This window comes from Penicillium odoratum (assembly GCF_028828045.1).
Source record: "Penicillium odoratum strain IBT 22623 chromosome Unknown utg000005l_segment0_segment0, whole genome shotgun sequence".
Classification (NCBI taxonomy): Eukaryota; Fungi; Ascomycota; class Eurotiomycetes; order Eurotiales; family Aspergillaceae; genus Penicillium; species Penicillium odoratum.
The window spans coordinates 1,877,481-1,893,569 of NW_026643147.1; the positions used below are offsets into that span (position 1 = coordinate 1,877,481).

General features: G+C 48.2%; 7 protein-coding genes across 7 annotated transcripts; 3 read left to right on the forward strand and 4 right to left on the reverse strand.

Annotated features, from left to right (window-relative positions):
* Nucleotides 1-316: 316 nt before the first annotated feature.
* On the reverse strand, nucleotides 317-2,995 carry hxB (putative molybdenum cofactor sulfurase protein (HxB); the record flags this gene model as incomplete). The annotated part of the gene is made up of 2 exons (XM_057140188.1): nucleotides 317-2,712; nucleotides 2,776-2,995. The coding sequence occupies 2 exons, from the start codon at nucleotides 2,993-2,995 to the stop codon at nucleotides 317-319; spliced, it is 2,616 nt and encodes an 871-aa protein (XP_056994194.1).
* Nucleotides 2,996-4,694: 1,699 nt separating this feature from the next.
* On the reverse strand, nucleotides 4,695-5,340 carry N7520_006255 (mitochondrial 54S ribosomal protein mL59; the record flags this gene model as incomplete). The annotated part of the gene is made up of 2 exons (XM_057140189.1): nucleotides 4,695-4,736; nucleotides 4,789-5,340. The coding sequence occupies 2 exons, from the start codon at nucleotides 5,338-5,340 to the stop codon at nucleotides 4,695-4,697; spliced, it is 594 nt and encodes a 197-aa protein (XP_056994195.1).
* Nucleotides 5,341-5,635: 295 nt separating this feature from the next.
* N7520_006256 (putative mRNA splicing protein (Prp39)) lies at nucleotides 5,636-8,039 on the forward strand (the record flags this gene model as incomplete). The annotated part of the gene is made up of 4 exons (XM_057140190.1): nucleotides 5,636-5,704; nucleotides 5,782-5,997; nucleotides 6,103-6,206; nucleotides 6,650-8,039. 4 exons carry the CDS (start codon nucleotides 5,636-5,638, stop codon nucleotides 8,037-8,039), a joined length of 1,779 nt encoding a protein of 592 aa, XP_056994196.1.
* Nucleotides 8,040-8,636: 597 nt separating this feature from the next.
* Nucleotides 8,637-11,212, forward strand: prp28 (mRNA splicing protein PRP28; the record flags this gene model as incomplete). The annotated part of the gene is made up of 3 exons (XM_057140191.1): nucleotides 8,637-8,966; nucleotides 9,042-10,999; nucleotides 11,059-11,212. 3 exons carry the CDS (start codon nucleotides 8,637-8,639, stop codon nucleotides 11,210-11,212), a joined length of 2,442 nt encoding a protein of 813 aa, XP_056994197.1.
* A 268-nt stretch (nucleotides 11,213-11,480) lies between these two features.
* Nucleotides 11,481-12,732, reverse strand: N7520_006258 (uncharacterized protein; the record flags this gene model as incomplete). The annotated part of the gene is made up of 4 exons (XM_057140192.1): nucleotides 11,481-11,673; nucleotides 11,734-12,190; nucleotides 12,345-12,387; nucleotides 12,460-12,732. 4 exons carry the CDS (start codon nucleotides 12,730-12,732, stop codon nucleotides 11,481-11,483), a joined length of 966 nt encoding a protein of 321 aa, XP_056994198.1.
* Nucleotides 12,733-13,113: 381 nt separating this feature from the next.
* Nucleotides 13,114-13,560, forward strand: N7520_006259 (uncharacterized protein; the record flags this gene model as incomplete). Its single annotated transcript, XM_057140193.1, has 1 exon — nucleotides 13,114-13,560. The coding sequence occupies one exon, from the start codon at nucleotides 13,114-13,116 to the stop codon at nucleotides 13,558-13,560; it is 447 nt and encodes a 148-aa protein (XP_056994199.1).
* A 790-nt stretch (nucleotides 13,561-14,350) lies between these two features.
* On the reverse strand, nucleotides 14,351-15,985 carry N7520_006260 (uncharacterized protein; the record flags this gene model as incomplete). The annotated part of the gene is made up of 5 exons (XM_057140194.1): nucleotides 14,351-14,877; nucleotides 14,935-15,107; nucleotides 15,154-15,369; nucleotides 15,423-15,810; nucleotides 15,883-15,985. The coding sequence occupies 5 exons, from the start codon at nucleotides 15,983-15,985 to the stop codon at nucleotides 14,351-14,353; spliced, it is 1,407 nt and encodes a 468-aa protein (XP_056994200.1).
* Between the last annotated feature and the right edge of the window lie 104 nt (nucleotides 15,986-16,089).

Sequence of the window (16,089 nt, forward strand, 5' to 3'; positions counted from 1 at the left end):
TTTGGCGTTTAATGTAATATCTGGGATGGTGGAAAACAAACACAAGAACTCGTTGATACCACTACCTTTTGTCAATGCTATGTTGATGTGTTACATTCATATCTTACATCTGTGGATATCTTGTCACTCCCGTTGTTTGTATTGAGAAGTTTGGTTTGGATCTGGCAAAGAAGACTCGGATAATTTATATTTCATCGACTGGTCAATCAAACAGTCATGGAATCTACTAAACACAGTTTGTCCACACCACTCTATCATAACAATTATTGCTTAAATAAATCCAACCAATTTGCAATAATAATATAGTCCTTTAATCTTAAAATGCCGGCACAACAACATCTCCCACCATCACTGTCAAGCGATCTGGCGACTCCGAAGCAAAGGCCTCGGCTTCCTCTCTGGAAAGAGCCGCGTATCTTCCAAAGTTCACTTTGCCATCTACATTTCTGGTTTTTGCAAGAGTAGAAAACGGCTCCTCGCGCCTCTGTCCAGTAAACTGATCGATGCAGACCATCTGGCAGCGCTCACATGCTTCCAACACATCTATACGAAGCTGATCAGGTCCAATGCGTATAGAAGACCAGTGATCCTCAATGTAGGGTTGCTCCACATCGCCCATCCGAGCAAGTCGTTCAGCGACGATGATATTACCACGGAACACATCAGCTGAAACAGCCTTGCTCGCACCGGTACCAGGCTTCCCTTTTGCCTTGATGGTTTCGTTCAGCCGGTTAACTGACGAACGCGAGACCACTAGGATGGGCATCTCGTTGGAGAGTAGAATAGGGCTCCGAGCAATATCACGAGCGGGTGGTGGTAGGTCGGGTGGGTATGAGCCCGGCATGAGGAGCTTCCGGAACTTGTTTTTCCATGTGTTGGACAGACGGTTCGGTCGGGAGAACCGATTAGCTGTTTGGCTGGGAAATCGAGCTAGTGTGCATGGGACACCAAGGAAATCGGAGAAGAATGCCGATACCACTGGTGAGGCGTAGGCATGTAGAGAGACTTGATCGCCGCATACTATTGTCCGCTTTGTAGTACTTGGACATAGTGAGGTGGATATGAGGGTTGTATCTTCCCATCCGAGGGAGATCTCGAGACTCACAGAGTCGGTCATGACTCCACAGGTAATGCGGAGCACCCCACGATCCAGGTCAATGGATGGCCTGATCAGTGCCATCCGTGGGTATCTTTTTTGATTCAATGCTGCACCGGTTCCTTGGTGGATTAGACACCACTCTCGATCCCATGCTAGTCCTTCTCTTTTGACTTCCCATCTCTTGCCTTCGGGGATCTTGAAAGCACCGCAGCTCTTTATTGGAAATACTGCAAGGCTTTCGACGTAAAAGTGGCGACCGACCGAATCATTAGTGGGTGGGTTCACGGACACGACAGGAGGAGCATTCTCCACATAGAACTCCGCAATGAAATCAACAAAAGAGTCAATATCTTTGAGATTTGTCATTGCACCAATACTAACACGCAAGACACCAGTGGGTCGACCACCTAGGATATCGTTGTCATCACCGCAGCGTAACCCTGTCGTATAATGACGACGCAGTTCCATGCCAGTCCATCCAAGAGACGAGGCCGTGCCCCCGGGGTTGCAAACCGAACCAGTCCGAATTTGAATATTCTGTACAGTTGCCAATTTTTCCACTTCAGTCTTAGGGATCCACTCGCCCTGGCTGTTCCTCAAATTGAATGCCAGAATAGGGCCCTGGGTGAGCGGAGATTCATATGTGGCGGAACTGGGTTGATATATTTGGCAGACATGTAGATCGTTCCAATGTGATAGGACAGACAGGCGATCATACAGGCGCTTGGCTAGAAATGCGGTGTGCGAAGAAATATTCGCCATCGAGCCATACAAGCGCTCGTGGGTATCCATGGCTGCGTCCAAGGCGATAATATTGTGAAATGGGAGAGTACCATCTTCCAGGCGCTCATGGAGCGACGTCTCCTTCTTGGCATGCCACTGAGCGCCTGTAGCGACAACCATGTCCACTGTACCTCCACCGAAGTACCTTCTTCTCTCGAAGATGCGGGCGGCGCTCTTTCGGACGATCAAGGCACCCAGGTCTGGAAATCCGAAAATCTTGTAGAAGCTCAGCGCCGTGAAGTCCGGGCTTGCTGAGCTCAGGTTCAACGGTGAAGTAGATAACAGGGAGGCCGCGTCAAGTAATGTAAATACATTGGCTCCCGATGTGCTTGCGGCCGAGCGGACCTCCTCACACCATCTAAGAGGAAGGCGACGGCCGTTCAGATTCGATTGGGCAGGGTAGGCAAATAGCATGGGTGCTTTTGTTTGAGTCGTAGCCAACTCTGAAATCCAGGAATCTACCTTTTCATCTCCTTGGAGACACTGGTGACCAAGGTCCGCAACTTCTCGCACACCGACCAAGCTGGTGTGAGCATCAATATGGTAGCCGTACCAGAACCCTCGGTGGTCGGAGTCTCGAATTGAGTCTGCCACGAGCTTAATTGCTGCAGTTGCATTAGCAACAAAAACCAGATCATACTCTTCTGGGTCTGCATTGAAGAAGCGAAGAACCCGAAGGCGAATATCATCCGTCCGCTGTGTGGATAGTTGCGACGATAGTGACATGGAATGGGGATTGCCAAAAAGATTCGAAGTCATGTCCCGTGAGAAAGCCTCGATCATGGACTTTGCATATATTGTAGTTCCTGCATGGTCTAAGTACGTTGTTTCTGTAAAGATGACAATTTAGCACGATATTCCACATAGACAGGAAAATTTAGGAAGTGTCGCACCATTCAATAAGGGATATTCCTGTTCCCGGATTGTGTCCACGTCCGCAGAGTAGCCTTGACTATAAGCTGCCTTAAAGTGATCTGCATTGTGGGTCTGCTCCATCTTTTTTGTTGAGAGATGAACACCATGGCGGATGCTGCTGTTTAAGAAAGATCGAAGGTGGCGGGGTGCAGGGAGCTTAACGTTGTAAGCGGACGACTTTTTGCGACTCATCCGCATTGATGATGCAGGGACCCCACTTGGAGATCACCGAGAAACTATATATACTTCGGCGATGACCACCAGTTAGTATCAAAATAAAACATTTCAGTTAAAGATGATGAAAATAATTCAGAGATAGATCATATCATTGTACAAAAATAACGTGAAGATAAATGTGTCAACCTTAGAAGGAGTACAGTAGATAAGGACAGGTCCCGTACCTTCAAAATGAAGATGAATGGGATCGGAGAGACGGGGGGTTCCGATGGTATGTCAACCACTGCAAATCACTTGAACAGGAATGATAGTTCGTCAAAGAAACATGAAGATGACTGACAGGGCGCTGCATTGTTCTTATACGGTGGATATGCACTAGTGAGAACCTAGAATCGTAAAATCCTTTTGAACTCAATCAAAAAGGACCTGACAATGCTCCACGCTATCGCATGCAAATGCAGAAGTCAGGTGATTATCGACCCTGTCGTGGGGAAGCATATGTTTGGACAAGGGCATGTCCATGCTCATTAGACACGGGCGTGGTCAGGCTGAGAGGGGGCCGCGATCCACCATGGTGGGGACCCAAGTGGGTTCTAGTGGTACTCGTGGTCAGATCTAACATAATTGCAATAAAATCACATTGCACAATTCGAGTTTAGTCATTGAAAGCGATCTCGGACGTTAATCACGCCAACCAGGAATTAAAACTAAATATTGGAAGATTTTCATATCACCCAATATCACATTCTATACCATCAAGAATCTCAGCCGTGAGAGAATAGCCAATGTATTTCAGCAATTAATGGCTTGCATCTAGTCTTTCATCGACTTCACGAGGTAGCGGCCGGAGACTCTCACAGCCTATAATGCGTCAGCTTACCCGCCCAGCTAAGACTTACCATGCACACTAAACTAGCCTAAAAAAAATAGTCCTCTGATTGGGGTCCTTTCAAGAATCGCACAGCTATTGCCCCATTTAGACAGCACATTATCCACAATAATGACCATTGTGGTCTAAGAAAAAGGAATATAGGTCGCAAAAACTATTGATCTTGATGGTGGGGCGTTGCATACGTATCAAGATAGGCGCTGTGGACTTTGGGGGCCGTCCCGATCTCTTGCAGATCGAAACCAACATTGAGCCTGACCCGGTGTCATTTTGATTACAGATCATGCATGATGCGCAGATATTGGCCTTTCCCTTGAATCCTGCGAGGGGGGAAAAACTTGTTTTGCTATAGACTATAAACCTAGTCTCAGCTCGGTATCTTTGACCTCGGGATCAACGTAGTATTGGAACCACGTTCACTCTAGATGTCTACAAAGCGTAGCCTTTGAACCCTTTCAAATCATCTGATTACGTTTGGCTGCTTAGCCGATCACTCAAGATTCAAAGTTTTGGTACGAGGGACACTCATTGTCAATATTGGTAAACTGTGTAGATTTTCCAATGGTCTATACACATAGAATCGAGACAGCCTTGAAGACTACTCGGTAAGATCGAGCGCTGCGCTCACGCATAATATAGTACAAATGTGCTGAAAATGGCGCAAAATCAAAGATATAACTCCCATCCTAAAGCCCTGCAGTATTCATACAGACGCTTCTGCCGAGAACCCCCAGAAGAACCCGACAAGTCGACATTGAAAGAAATTGGTAACAGGGCGACTTGTAATTAGACAAGAGATTGTAAAACATATGTCCAATCCGTATCCCCTGTTTACCGCTTGGGCCACTGGCGCCAACCACGACCATGACCTCTCTGTATAAAGTATCAGTTTCCATATGACGAGTATAACCAGGGAATGTCTTACCTGCTTCCACAATCTGATCATCTCCGGCATCTCCACCATCGCCTTGCGACGATCCTCGAGCCTGGCCTCCATTGTGCGCTCCCACTTGTGACCCTTGACCTTCTGGCCTATACCGGTACCCTTGATACGGAGACCACGCTCAGCCAAGCGTGCAGCCTTGAATTCTGTTGACTTTCTTCCAGGAGGAAGAAGCTCCTCCACGTTGTATTTCGCTGCCAATTTCACCAGATCCGCCTGTTGTCGGAGTCCGTATCGCGGACCAAGCCACTTGCCGGTGCGGAAGATCTTTTGTGGCAGGAACGGGTTGCGGGTTTCAGCATTGTTGGTCAGAAGAGCCTTCGCAGGAGAGAAGGCAGTAGGATCGGGCTTGTGGGCACCTTTGGCATCACGGTCGGGGGTATACGGTGACGGAAGGGTCTGTTGGGAAGCTTCACCTTCGGGGGCAGTCGGACGGGATGCAACGAGCGCGGAGTAAATCTGTGGAGGGTAACGAGCGAAGAAATTGCGCAGGCGAAGAGGCAGATTGCCTACATTACCCACGTTCAGCGACATGGTGGGCAGTTGAATTTGAATGGAGGTGTTGATGTTTAGAATGATAAAAGTTGAGACGGCGAAATCCCGAGATTGATGGCCTGGTTGCCTGAGTGCCTTACTGCCTTCACACCTCAGGCAGTGAAATTTCCTAATTCGTGTTTCGGCTTTTTCAATCGTTTTGGTTCCAGCCCCCTCGGTATCCCTTTTACAACGCACCCCATTCTTATCAACACCCGAGTCTTATTCATAGATCTGGCACCTATTTGCGTGCTCTGAGTCCCGAACCTTTCGCGCGTATCAACCCAGGCCCACCATGGCGGAATACCACTTTGGAGGTTCCGAAGAGGAGAATGCGGAGCTGCGAAAGCTCGAAGCTGAGCTGGTAAGTATTCCAACGCGCCCCGCGCTGGCGCGAAATGCTCTCTTATGAATATAGACGCTTACCGAATTTCTCCTCAGACCGATGACCCTGATAACTTCGAAACGTGGGAGAAGCTCGTGCGCGGCGCGGAGGCTCTGGAGGGCGGTATCAACCGTAACTCTAACCCCCAGGCTATCACCACAGCGCGCCATGCCTACGATCGTTTCCTTGCAAAGTTCCCTCTTCTCTTCGGATATTGGAAGAAATATGCCGATATGGAGTTCTCCATCACTGGCACAGAAGCCGCAGAGATGGTGCGTGTTCTATCTCGTTTCCCGTGTCCCGCAAGTCTTGCGATACTTCGGATGCTTGAAGAACGGGTTATATCATTTGGTCCGGTATCGCTAACTTTCCAATAGGTCTATGAACGCGGTATTGCCAGCATTTCCCCGTCGGTTGATCTATGGACCAACTACTGCGGTTTCAAGGCCGAAACTTCACACGATGCCGACATTATTCGAGAGTAAGTACATCGAACATGGTTTCCTTCCCTTTCCCTGTAACCGTTACCAATGCAGCTCGCGAAAGCTTGGGACTTGATGTGATGTGAAGCATGAATATGTGCTGGATAAGCAGTTCCATTGATGATGGGTGAGACACCGTTGCCTGACCACCCGGACTCAAGTGGTGTTTTCTTCTCACCCATGGCTTCATCCAGGCTGCTTTCCTTTTCTTGACTACGAAACATGGTCTTCTCTTTCCTTTGCCCGGATACCAAACCAAAGAACCAGTGTTCTCGAAGCACTTGATGCCTCCCCCATTGCTCACCCATCGTTGATTTCCTTGGATCTGTCACCTCAACGACAGAGATGACCATGATGTTTGCCACGCATTTCCTCCCTCCCACTTCTCAATCCCCACCCCCCGGTTAAATGATCTGATATGCTAACCTGCAACCGTCAAAAGGCTTTTCGAGCGTGGTGCCAGCAGTGTAGGCCTGGACTTCCTGGCCCATCCCTTCTGGGACAAGTACATTGAATTTGAGGAGCGTGTGGAGGCTCAAGACAAGATTTTTGCCATTCTTGGTCGTGTCATTCACATCCCCATGCATCAGTACGCAAGATACTTTGAGCGTTACCGCCAACTAGCACAAAATCGCCCGTTGGCAGAACTGGCACCTGCAGATGTCATGTCTCGATTCCGTACCGAGCTGGAGGCTGCATCGTCCCAGGTCCCGCCAGGAGCCAAGGCTGAAGCTGAGATCGAGCGTGATCTTCGCCTGCGTGTTGATAATTACCACCTCGAGGTGTTCTCGAAAACTCAGACAGAGACCACCAAGCGCTGGACCTATGAATCGGAGATCAAGCGTCCCTACTTCCATGTGACAGAACTGGATGAGGGCCAGTTGAACAACTGGAAAAAGTACCTCGATTTCGAGGAATCCGAAGGCTCTTACTCTCGCATTCAGTTCTTGTACGAGCGCTGCCTAGTTACTTGTGCCCATTACGAAGAGTTTTGGCTCCGCTACGCCCGATGGATGACTGCCCAGTCCGGCAAGGAAGAGGAGGCACGGATTATTTATCAACGTGCCAGTTGTCTGTACGTCCCAATTGCGAACCCTGCTATTCGTTTGCAGTATGCCTACTTCGAGGAGATGTCGGGTCGCGTGGATTTAGCAAAGGATATCCATTATGCTATTCTTTTCGCCCTGCCTAGTCATGTTGAGACTATCACCTCTTTGGCCAACATGTCCCGCCGGCATGGTGACCTGGCTGCTGCCATCGAGGTCTACAAGACTCAATTGGATTCTCCCGAGGTTGAAATGGCCACCAAGGCAGCTCTCGTTGCCGAATGGGCTCGCCTCTTGTGGAAGATCAAGGGCGCCCCTGAGGATGCCCGTAAGGTGTTCCAGGAAAACCAGCAGTACTACCTTGACAGCCGTCCTTTCTGGACAAGTTACCTGATGTTTGAGATTGATCAGCCTACTAGCGCTGCAACCGAATCAGTCCAATATGAACGCATCAAGCAGGTCGTCTCTGATGTGCGTTCTAAGAGTACCTTGACCCCGGAAGTTGTCAGGGATCTAGTGCAAATCTACATGGGCTACCTTCTGGAGCGGGGTACTCAAGACATCGCCAAAGAGTACATGACCCTGGATCGCGAGGTACATGGTCCACCTTCGGTAGCTGCCGCCCGAACTGGCGGTACTGTTGCTGTCCCAGCTACTCCTGCAGATGGGCAACCCACCCCCGCCCATATCTTTCCCCAGCCAACTCCTGAGCATGCAAATGCGGCACAAGAACACGCCATGGGATACTACCAGCAGTCCCCCATCAACGGCCAACCCGTTGCCTAATGCCTCTGACATGTTATTTTTACGATTCATTTCCCGGCTTCTTCTTTTTTTCTCTCGGGTTCCTATCGATACCTAATTTATCAGGGTGGGTTATACCCCTTCATGTAGCATCATGTTATTGCCAATACGTGGCAATGTTTTCTTCACAGTCCCGTTCTAGGTTTATTAGCGATTTTTGATTCACCGAAAGGGCTTTACATGGCTTTCCTCTCTTCTGGCTTTCAGAATTCCCATTGAGGCCCATTTGTATTGGGTTATAAGGTCCAACTAGATTCTTATATTCTAGTTTCCCTCGTTTACAATGAATCAGTGTCAACTCACCTAAAGTGAAATACGCTACTACTTCAGACTTTTTCTCTTGACCAATGCCGTAATCTAACTTCACGTCCGTAAAAACTACTCTTGAAATACTGTGTAGGGAACACTCACCGATGAACAATGTTCTAGCGCTGTTTGAAACTAAATTAACGCGCATCTCAGGTTCAATGTGGAGAACTGCGTACATGGCACATTTGGTTCGCCGTATAAATTTGATATGCGGCATCTTGAGATTCAAATCGGGTCTTTCATTCATCACTATACTGTCAAGCCCGTGCCATGATGAATGAAATCGAGATGAATGGCTCAAATGGATACCCTCTAGCCCCTCCAGCTCCTCCGTCAGACTTTATTGAACGTCCTCCCTCACCACCACCTCCACCTCCCGAGGACTCAAGTGCTCCTCCGCCGCCGCCAGATGCTGCAGCCCCTCCACCCCCCCCAGATGCTGTAGCCCCTCCTCCTCCCCCGGATGATATACCACCTGCTCCGCCCATTGAAGCAACTAAAAAGAAGCAAGGATGGGGATCGAAGCGCCCGGCTGCGGCCCCGTTAAGTGTGGAGGATCTCATCCGCAAGAAGAAGGAAGCAGAAGCTGCGGCTGCGAAGGTATTATCGTATCCCATAGCGAAATATTCGCGTCTCAATCTCCCTGGCATTTTCTAACATGATCATTTACATTAGCCAAAATTCCTGTCCAGAGCGCAGCGCGAGAAATTGGCACTAGAAAAGCGGGCGAAAGAGGTAGAGGCCGAACGACAAGCAAAGGCGCCAACGAACGGCGCTGATCGCATTGGCTCCTTGTCCCGGGCACCATCATTCACATCCGAAGACACGGACAACGATCGCAGAAATACAAATGGAAGAGTCCCGACAGGACCACGCTCAATGCGTGGCGATGCGCCGTCAGGACCAGCTGCTATGCGAGGGCGCAATCACGACATGGACCCTCCTCCACCTCCACAAAGAGGAGGAAAGAAATCTCAGGCTGATAAACGACCTGCAAAGAAAGATGAAGCCGAGACAGAGGCAGAATTAATCAAGAAACGATACATGGGAGTAGAGCAAGCATCGAGCTTTTCTGCGCAAAAGAAGCGCAAGCGCACCACAGACAAGAAATTTAACTTCGAATGGAACACCGAGGAAGATACCAGTGGTGACTACAATCCGCTATATCAGCACCGACAGGAAGCAAACTTCTTCGGGCGAGGCCGCTTGGCTGGATTTGGGGATGATGTTGCGGACAGTGTGACGCGCAAATACGCGCAAGCAATCCAGTCTCGGGATCAAGAATCCGGCAGCATGCGCGCGAAAGAAATGCTGGACATGGAACGCCGTCGTCGTGAGGAGAGCACACGTCACCAGCTGGACAAGCACTGGAGCGAGAAGGAACTGAGCCACATGCGCGAGCGTGACTGGCGTATCTTCAAGGAAGATTTCAATATCGCCACCAGGGGTGGCAGTGTGCCCAATCCGATGCGTTCGTGGAGCGAGAGCCAGCTTCCGCCGCGCTTGCTGGAGCTTATTGACCGGGTTGGTTACAAGGAACCCACTGCTATCCAGCGCGCCGCCGTTCCCATCGCCATGCAATCGCGTGATCTCATCGGTGTTGCCGTGACAGGTTCCGGTAAGACTGCTGCGTTCTTGCTACCGCTTCTTGTCTACATCTCGGAACTTCCTCGTCTTGATGAGTTTGAGTGGCGCAAGAACGATGGGCCCTATGCTATTGTTCTAGCGCCTACTCGTGAATTGGCTCAGCAGATTGAGATTGAAGCCAAGAAATTTACACAGCCTCTTGGTTTCAATGTTGTCAGTATTGTCGGTGGACATTCGCTCGAGGAACAAGCCTACAGTCTGCGCGATGGTGCAGAAATCATCATTGCTACCCCTGGTCGTCTGGTTGATTGTATTGAGCGACGAATGCTGGTTCTCAGTCAGTGCTGCTACGTGATTATGGATGAAGCAGATCGCATGATTGATCTAGGATTCGAGGAGCCTGTTAACAAGATCCTGGACGCTCTGCCTGTCACTAATGAAAAGCCTGATACCGAAGAAGCTGAGAATCCGCAAAGTATGAGTCAACACCTTGGAGGCCGAGACAGGTACCGCCAGACTATGATGTACACAGCCACTATGCCCGCAGCCGTTGAGCGCATTGCCCGGAAGTACCTTCGACGTCCTGCCATCATCACTATTGGCGGCGTTGGTGAGGCCGTCGATACGGTCGAGCAACGCGTGGAATTCGTTCCTGGCGAAGACAAGCGGAAGAAGCGTCTTGCCGAAATTCTCCAATCAGGCGAGTTCCGAGCTCCTATCATTGTTTTCGTCAACATCAAGCGAAACTGTGATGCTATCGCTCGAGAAATCAAGCAAATGGGCTTTTCTTCCGTTACTTTACACGGTTCGAAAACGCAAGACCAACGTGAGGCTGCCCTTGCCTCTGTCCGCAACGGTTCAACGGAAGTCTTGGTCGCAACCGATCTTGCTGGACGTGGTATTGATGTTCCGGACGTGTCCCTCGTCGTCAACTTCAACATGGCCACATCGATCGAAAGTTACACTCACAGAATTGGTCGTACCGGTCGTGCAGGAAAGAGTGGTGTTGCCATCACATTCCTTGGTAACGAAGATAGCGACGTTATGTATGTCTCCTTTTCCTTAATTTTTCCTTCTATTCAACCTAAGCTGACCGGCATATCAGGTACGATCTCAAGCAGATGCTCATCAAGTCACCCATTTCCCGCGTTCCCGAGGAACTACGCAAGCACGAAGCTGCGCAATCCAGACCTCATCGTGGCCCTGGAAAGAAGATCGAGGATAGTTCAGGGTTTGGTGGCAAGGGTGGCTGGGCTTAGTGGCCTCCAACCTTGTGGCAGTGCTGAATTCTTTGTACTTTTATTAAATGGATACCACTTCTGCTTTAGAATCTATTGGCCCTGGAATTTTGGGGTCCAGATCCTTATTTGCCAGCCTTCGAAACATTGTAACCTTATGTAATATTATGCAGCCTTGCGAATCTGGGCCCTTACTCTATGTATTCAAATATTCCAAGGTTGGTCCCTGCAGCTATAAGGCTGGCTATGTTGGATACATTTGTTACCATGCATATAATCATTATGTACATCACGCCAGTAGAATGGATTGAAATCCCGAGCCAAATAAATCAAAAATTTCTGCCAGCCCATCTCCTTCTGCCTCTGCTTCTACGTAGCCCGGAGCTAGTTCAATCAACGCGTCCTCTACTTCGTCAGCTTCCACCTCTTGCTCCTCTGACTCAGTCAATAGAATCTCCAAAAGCCCTTTTCTCATGTCAAGCCTATCAAAGAACATATTGTTAATTCATATCGCTCATAACCTTCCAAGCTTTTAGACTTACGCTTTGTCGGCAAAATAAACCCTCTCATCAATCGGGTCCTGCTCCTGACCATATGGTCCAATCAAATTTTCTAATCGCTTTCCCGTCCCTATGATGGGCAACGACAAAGAAAAGAAATTCAAGGCACGAATGCGGTATCCCCGATAAGGCAAGCCATTAGTGTAGGAAAAAATAAGGGGTACCAGTCCGGTATTTAGCGCATAATCATCCACAATAATTGGAGGGGGGTGATAAGAATGATAGAGTGCCTCTCCCGCATTGGTAAACGCTAAGATGCTAAAATCAGCAGTCTCCAGAGCCTGGTACCGCTTGATGTTATCAAGAGTAACAGAATCATTTTTATTCGGCGTGATTGTAAATGTTTCTTGTGCGATATGACCCCACATCCTATTGTAATCATAGAACATCAACTGAATCTTCAACCAAAGCGCCCAGTTGGTTGATGGTCTTGGGGCGTCTGCAGTAAGATATAAGTCCCAAGGGACAAGCTTGCTGTGATAGTAACAGACGTAATTGGAGATTTCCTACAGTAGGTCAGGAAACGTATACTCATAGCGGACTGACTGTTAAAGAACAACAGTAAAAAGAAACCCTATTTTCTCTTAACTTACGCGAGAATCGCTCCTCTGAGTCCGGGGCCTTGTTTGTATATAACTGTTCTATATTAGCTTGTATGCCCAGAAAGGTATGGTGTCATGGGCGTAATTATGGAGTCATAGAACGAACATCTCGAAAATCTTGCTGAGCAGTGACCCAGGTTTCAATCAGGGATCGGCGTTGCTGAGCCTTGGAGTCATCCGTTTCATCGTCGCGCGAGACCCAGTTTTCCCGAACAAAGCGATTCCAGCCCTTCACAATTGGAGGGAAATCGTAGGGCTCGATATTAAAATTCCCCGTTGGGGACTTGATGAAAGAGGGAATACCACCTGGCCAGAACTTTGCTTCTGTCGTCAAAGTCGGTTCGTCAAGACGACGCTGCAAAATTCCAGGCATAGTCATCGTCGTGAAGAGAGAAAGGAGAATATATTGATTGATACTTGGATCGTTCTGGGCTGTCTTCTGAACGAATGGACGGTCCAATCAATCTCTTTCTTCATTTAGATGCCAGGTGAATGTACCCAATTTGAGGTCAGGTGCAGAAACAAGGGAAGGAGAAAAGGTAGAGCGGAACTCGTGGTATAAATCATAGTAGATGATCTATGTGGAGACAAGAATTGCGCCCCAACTTTTAAAAACGGACCCTTGGGCAGTGTGGTCATTTTGAGCTTAGCGTAGAAATTGTATCACCATATTCTTAAACACTGCTCTTATTATCCTATTCCTATGGTGTAATTCGTTCTCCACACCAGCTCTCCACCAATTGCCAACATTGGATTTTCTATGCCACGACCAACAATTAACCTCGATCCCTATAAAGATGAAATCATCGCACTCCTCAACGAAGGCAAATCAGCTAGAGATCTTATGATCATGCTGAAAGAACGCCATGATGTCACCATCGGCGTATCTACAATCAAAAAACGCTTACAAAAGTGGGAGATTGTTTGCAGCCGCAAAACTGACACTGTTCAAAACCGCGTCGCCCAGCTTCTTCCTCGCTTAAATACCAAAGAGATCCTAGATGTTCTCCAAAAAGAGGGCATGCCTTCTTCAGCGCGTACGCTCCAGAGAATACGGCGGCGTCTTGGTATCCGGCTTTGTATTGATGAACCCGAGGAACGGGCTGAGCGAGATCGTGAAATTGAAGCTGTTCTCAAACAGGAACAATCTATTGGAAAAATTGATGGGCTCGGGAGGCGGCTACTTTATAGCCATATGCGCGGATGAAATAAGTTCTTTTCTCGGTATGTTTTCCACTAATCTCCTTAGCCAAAACTAATTCCTTTTAGTGATAGTCTCTATAAGAGATCTCGAGCCATCAAGAATCATCCCAATATTATTCCTCGCCGGCGACGGGCCTCCGAAAGCGTAAGAGTAGTCAGATATCCTGAAATGAAATTTGTATAGTATATGGATGAATGTAGTGATTTGTAAGAATTGATGTGCTATAAAACGCTTTAATATTCATTTTCATTGAATCAAGTCCGACTATAGTCGAATTGTCTACATATTGAATTTATGATGCGCATGTGTTCTGCCACTCAAAAACAGAGACAATTAAAGACTGTTTTTCTGTGGCTGTTATCGGTCATAGCGAACTAAACTGCAGATGGGTAGATGCAGCACTGAGAAGCGGATGACACAACCTACAGCGCTACATGAGGACTATTGGAATAATTGAAAATTTATGTGAACCGGTCACTTGCATGTGGTTTGTTTACGAGTTGAGTACGGTTTTCTATCCATGAACAAGGCTCTCTCTCAGAGAATATGGATGGTTGTGGAGATTATCGACCTCAAAATTTGAAAATGATGGTTCAAAAATGTACCGAGGGAGAGCCTGTTTCACACACCATATGTATTTTCTATTTATTCGTCAAAACATTGAAGCTCATAAATGCCCCGATCTAAGATCAAAGCTATGCAAATGATACACCAAACATATCCGAACCCCAAACTATGCATCAGCTTCCTCAAAGTACTCACACCTTCGTACCTCATGATTCAAATGTGCATCCTAACGGTAATTCTTCCCTCTCAGATCCTTGAAGCCCGCAGCTTCAAGATCATTTTCAATAAGCCCAGGAAGAGCAATATGATGCAACGCGACCTCCCTATTGTTTTTCTTAATCTCTTCCGCAGACGGCGGAGTCCAAGTGCCTCTCAAGATCTGATTAACAGCTTGGCTGAGAAATGACGCGTTTTCAGTATACGTGATGAAACCCGCTGCAACGGATATATAGAAGATCCCGGGGTAGTCCTGGTCGTAGAAGCGGAGGTACAGAGGGCGCTCCGCATCAGCAGCGGCCAGGGAGTCGTATTCTCCTGCTTCGCAGCCCTCGGGGAGGTAGGAAGAATCAGTAGACCACCCGGTTGCTGCGACGAACATCTTTGGTTTGAGGACTGTGCCATTCGTCAGGGCGACACTATCGCCGTCGATGAGCTTGATACCACAGCCATTGTGGATCTTGAATTGGCCATTTTTGTACGCCGGGACGAGGTGGGATCGGAGGATGTAGCCTACTTTGGCGGATGCACCCTCATCTGCGACATTTTAGTAAAGTAAGAAATGTAATATTTTGGAGATGGAAGGGTACCTACGGAATGGAGGTCGCCATTCTGGGACGCCTTGGATCAGGGCCCAGATGTAGTGGATAAAGTATAAAATGGCGTCCACAACGAAGATTGGTAGGATTCGGTACAAGACTCGGCATAAGTGCAGATCTGTCCATCCAAATCTCCATAGTGATGGCCACCACATGTCTGGGGCACCCCTATGGTTTGTTAGCTAAGCACAGAAAATATTCGTTGATAGCGCACCAATGAGGAGAGCGTGCAACCAGGTGAACGTTGGTTGCATTCTGGGTGAGGCAGGCTTGCTGGATGATATCCATGGCCGAGGGACCTGCTCCGACAATTAAAACGTCCGAGGTAGGGATCTCCTTTGCCTCGCGAATATTATTGTTGTGTATAATAGGGAAAGTTGCCGTTTCCTGGCCCGGAAATTTGGGCATGTAAGGATACATATTGTGTCCACTGCGGTAGATTAGTCCAGATCCAAAACAACTTTTAAGATGGACTTAACATACGTGCAAACAAGAACACTTCGCGTGTAAATGGTCCGAGAGACGGAGTTCTCCAGTCCCTCTACCAAGGGACGAAGATCAACTTTATGAAGCATCGGCTTGACCATCTCCACATGGACCACGTCATGCTGCCACAGCACATGTTGGCTGAGATGGAATTCTTGGAAATATGCTTGACAAAATTCAGCAACTTGATCTCTCGATGCCCGTCTCTGAGGCTCTCGTCGAGGAAACTTGACCCCGTGACATTCATATTCGACGACCAGATCTTGGAGAGTTGAATATTCTGGGATATGGCCAGTCCAAATTCCGCCGGGAACTGCCTGACGCTCCACAGCAAGAACTGAGAGTGGAGGATCATCTCTGAGCAGATTTCGAAGACATACCATGCCTAGAAGTCATTAGCCGCGGAACAATCAATACCAGAGTTTCTGATTTTCATCATGTATTTGTTTTTCCTTACCAGAAGGACCAGCACCGATAATGAGAGCATCGATAGGATTATCTATCGTACCAGCATCACCAGTCACGATTTTATCAACTGTGTTGGGAAGTGACACTTTCATTGGTGCGGGGGTTGCAGGTTGCAGGTTGAGGTTGTGTGAGTACTAAAATTCAGAAACGGAGATTTATAGTCTATGCACAGATCGCATTTCGTGTAAGTGTTTCT